Source organism: Coenobita brevimanus, chromosome 34 (genome assembly GCF_032717465.1).
Source record: "Coenobita brevimanus isolate Jiangsu-jjx chromosome 34, ASM3271746v2, whole genome shotgun sequence".
Taxonomy (NCBI): domain Eukaryota; kingdom Metazoa; phylum Arthropoda; class Malacostraca; order Decapoda; family Coenobitidae; genus Coenobita; species Coenobita brevimanus.
Window position 1 is genome coordinate 1,417,891 of NC_136987.1, and position 4,610 is coordinate 1,422,500.

The 4,610-nt window shown below is 44.0% G+C and overlaps 1 protein-coding gene across 1 annotated transcript in view; it reads left to right on the forward strand.

Moving 5' to 3' along the window:
- Nucleotides 1–1,557: 1,557 nt before the first annotated feature.
- Nucleotides 1,558–4,610, forward strand: part of LOC145396096 (uncharacterized) — a 17,799-nt gene continuing 14,746 nt past the window's right edge. The window contains exon 1 of the mRNA XM_080269562.1: nucleotides 1,558–2,591. Within this exon, the coding sequence (XP_080125688.1) occupies nucleotides 2,435–2,591 (157 nt within the window). The 5' untranslated portion in view covers nucleotides 1,558–2,434. The remainder of the gene's footprint in view (nucleotides 2,592–4,610) is intronic.

Below are 4,610 nucleotides of genomic sequence, written 5' to 3' on the forward strand. Positions count from 1 at the left end.
AGGAGTCTTCTAAACAACACACGTAGGAAAGACGCCGAGGCAGGGTTATTGTCCTAAAATATATTTGTTAGGTTTAGTCCTTGTCAACTAACACTGGCTAGAAACACACACACACACACGCACACACACACACACACACACACACACACACACACACACACACACACACACACACTACACTCGCTAGAAATAATCACATACATACAACACTAGCTAGAAACAATCACACACACACACACATACACACACACACACACACACACACACACACTACACTCGCTAGAAATAATCAAATACACACAACACTAGCTAGAAACAATCACACACGCACACACACACACACACACACACACACACACATACCCTCCACGTATCCCTGTATTATGTATCTCAGAGGACCAGCCAGACTTGTTAGGGAAGAGAGGGAGCCGGTTGGCGCCGACTGAATATTTTTTCCGTACAATCCACCATGACCTTGATTCCTAGCATCTTCTCCTTACCGATTTAGTCTCCCTTCGACAGTACTATTCTCCTGTATAATACCTTTCCCTAGCACATTTGCCATAGCGATTTTTTTTCCTTACTCTACCCTCACCAAATCTTAGCCTTGCAAAACCCAACCTAACTTAACCCAATCCAACCCAAACTAACCTAACCCAACCCAACCCAACCCAACCTAACGCAATCCAGCCTAACCTAAACTAACCCAACCCAAGCTAACCTAACCCAACCCAACCTAACCTAACCTAAACTAAACTAACCCAACCTAACCTAACCCAACACAATCTAATCCAACCCAAACTAACCTAACCCAACCCAACCCAACCCAACCTAACCTAACCCAACCCAACCCAACCCAACCTAACTCAACTCAACTCAACCCAACCCAACTCAACCCAACCTAACCCAACCTAACCTAACCTAACCCAATCTAATCCAATCCAACCTAATCCAACCCAACCCAACCTTACCTATTTAAATCATATATAACCTACTCTGACTGGGATGGCTGTTCTTGTCAGGGAGGAAAACGAGGAAAGAGGGAGAAAAATTAATTCTTTTTTACCTGTTCTCTACCTTATATATATCTTAATTTCCTCTCTCTCTCTCTCTCTCTCTCTCTCTCTCTCTCTCTCCCAAACATCATACTTTCCTAATCACGTCTACTCCCCTCTTGTTCCCTTTCATCCCAATCGCCTCCCCTCTCCATTTACCTCCCCCTTCCTCATTTCCCCTCCAAATTCTGTTTTACTCAACCCCCCCCCCTTTCTACACCTCCGCATCAAGTACACGTCATTTACGTCTGTGTGTGTGTGTGTGTGTGTGTGTGTGTGTGTGGAGAGCGAGAGAGAGAGAGGGGGGGAAGGAGAAAGACAAAAAAAAAGAGGAAGGGATAAGAGTGGCAGGATGATTGTAAAAATGAGAGAGAGAGAGGGGGGGGGGGATCTAGTGCAGCGTAAAGTAGCCAGTGTTGCCAAGGGGACAGCGTGGCCAGCACCACGACGAAGACAATATTGAAGGTCTGGCCCCATCCCAGCCAGTGCCCAACTAGACGTTATAGAGTAAGGTTGTGTCGCACCATCTTTGCATTTCATCACTGGGAATATTATTACTAGAGAAACTGATCGTGACCTACGAGTGTAAAAGTGATATTAAACCAGACAAATCCATTCTCCCTAAGCTGTAATTCCTTCTATATTTTTCCAAGTCCAAACCCTGCCCTGGAATATGAACGTCCACTCGTCACTCGCTCCCTAAATATATAAAGGGATTCGAATATTGGCGCGTCCCCTCGCTCCCAACCTTACTATGGGCCCAGATAGGAGAGAGAGTAAGAAGAGAGGGGACGAGAAAAGAGGCTTGATAAATAGGAGATGCCAATTATAGAAGAAAGAGAAGAAAAGAGGAGAAAATGTGAAATCCTCTCTAATATGTGAAGGAATAAGGAGAGGAGACGAAGAGAGAGGCCTGATAAAGAGAGAATACAAAGCAAAGAGAAGAGAGAATACCGAGAAAAGAGAGAGAATACAGAAATACAAAAATGTAACTCCTCATTCATGTGTGTGCTTTTCTGAACAGTAGATTAGAGACAGGAAAGAGGGAAAAGAGTGACATCCAGCTCTGACAGAACCAATAATTGATAAACTAGAAACACAACAGAACGCGTGATACATCCTTGTCTGAAGTAACAATAGATTGGTGACGAATAAAATAGACAGGAAACTCAAGTGCTATGTAAAAATCCAACTTGAAATCCAAAAATAACGCCTGAAATCGCGAAAATCTCTACCAACAAGAGTTAATGCTGAGTGGAGAAAGCGTTGCCAAGCAGTGGTGTACCGGGAAGGCGTGGAAGAGGGTTTAAATCGACAAAAATCCGGTGCTAAATCCAAAATACTGGTTGAAATCCTGAAAACTCCACCAACACGAGCTAATGCTGAAAGGAGAAAGCGTTGGCAAGCAGGAGGGAGGCGCGAAGATGTCGGAGGGGAAATCAGTAACGTATGTACCTCCTGAGGGCCGCGCATCCAGGCCCCCCTCCTTCATATCACTGACTGACTTTGCGCCCCTGAAGCCTGGAGGCAAACCTGGTGAGTTGATAGATAGATAGATAGGCAGACAGATAGATAGATAGGTAGGTAGGCAGGTTGAGGGATGGATGCATAGATAGGCAAGTAGGTAGACAGACTGAGGGGGACAGTAAGCAGACACACAATTGCAGACAGAAATATAGAGATAGATAGATAAATGGATGGTTGGATAGATAGACAGACAAATAGGGGGACAGTAAGCAGACACAGAGAATGCATACAAACACAGATAGACGAGATGAATAGACGGATAGATAGAAAGATAGATTGAGAAAGAGGAGAGGGGGTGCAGTGGCAGAGAGGTGAAGGGTGATTGCTGGACTGGAGAAGATAAGCAGAGATAAAAAGTAAGTTAGGAACAGAGAGAGAGAGAGATTAACAGAAATATACCAGCATCTTCCCTACACGTGACCCACAGGATATGCTAATTGACAGGGCAAGGGCACAAGAGGACATGGGGACAAGAGGACAAAGGCTTCAATTATTCTATTTACCCTTTTACAACCTGCAGTTCCCTAGTCCCTAACCTGGTGACGTCATTATGATCCCTACAGTTCGATGACGTCATTATATATATAGTTTGATGACGTCATTATATATATATATAGGTTGATGACGTCATTATGATACCTAGTTTGATGACGTCATTAAATATACAGTTCGATGACGTCATTTTTAACCATCAAAGGTTTTGGTACCAGTCGATTTTACTCTTTTTTCTTTACAAAAAATAAAAATCGTACTATTTCCTGCCAGTGTGATATTAAACTCGCGTCCTTTCCATCAGCAGACAGCTTTTCTGACCACTTGACCACCAAATCACGTCATACGATTTTCCCTGATTATTTATGATTATGATAAATCGATAAGGAACAGTTGCTAAGGAAGTGTTCTATTTTTTAAATATTGTTTGTCAATGATAAAGATAAGTCTGTAAGGAACAGTTGCCAAGGAAGTCTTCTATTTGTGATATATTGTTGGTCAATGATAAAGATAGGTCTATATGGGACAGCTGCTAAGGAAGTCTTCTATTTGTTATACACTGTTGGTCAATGATAATGGTAAGTCTATAAGCAACAGTTGCTAAGGGAGACTGAGTTCCTAGATGCTCCACCCTCGCCTCGTCCCTTCCTCCTCTCTCTTGCTCCCCTTCCCCCTTCCCTTCTCTCGTTCACTCCATTCATCCTCCACTCATCAGCAGCTTCTCCTCCCCCCATATTCCTCCTCTTTCCATCCTTCCCTCTCCTCGCCTCCTCTCTCCTTCCCTCCCTCTTCTCCCTCCTTCCCCTCTCTCTCTCTCTCTCTCTCTCTCCAGGTGGGCGCAACGGGTGGATGTGGGCAGTTGAGCGAGTTAGAATAAAGAGTTACTTCCTCCTCTACAAGGGACACTGTCATCTTATCCTTAGCAGACCTCTCTCTCTCTCTCTCTCTCTCTCTCTCTCTCTCTCTCTCTCTCTCTCTCTCTCTTTCTCTCTCTCTCTCTCTCAAAAATAAATAAATAAATCACTACCATTATAAACATGAGCTACGCAGAACTCCTTTAAAATCTTAGAAATTAGTTAAATCGTCCCGTCTTGGACAACCTGTAAAGGAGCCAAAGATTTTATACTCAAGGTCTCCTACACCTCACACACACGACAAACATCCCCACCCACCCACACACTCAGACATATAAAGACTACACACACGCACACAGATGCAGACACAGACACACACACACGCACAAACATTCCCCACACAGATGAGTAACACTAACACACACACTCATGCAAACACACACATTCACTCACACCCCTCCTCCCCTTACACACACACACACACACACACACACACACACACACACACACACACACACACTCAAGAAGCACCACTACGAACATGCTTCAGTGCTGTACAATTACGGTGCAACTTAGGTTAAGCTGGGGAATGTGGGGCTATGGTGTTGGTTTTGTGATGATGATGATGATGTTGTGGGGTTATGGGATGTGGTCTTGTGATGATGATGATGTTGTGGGGTTA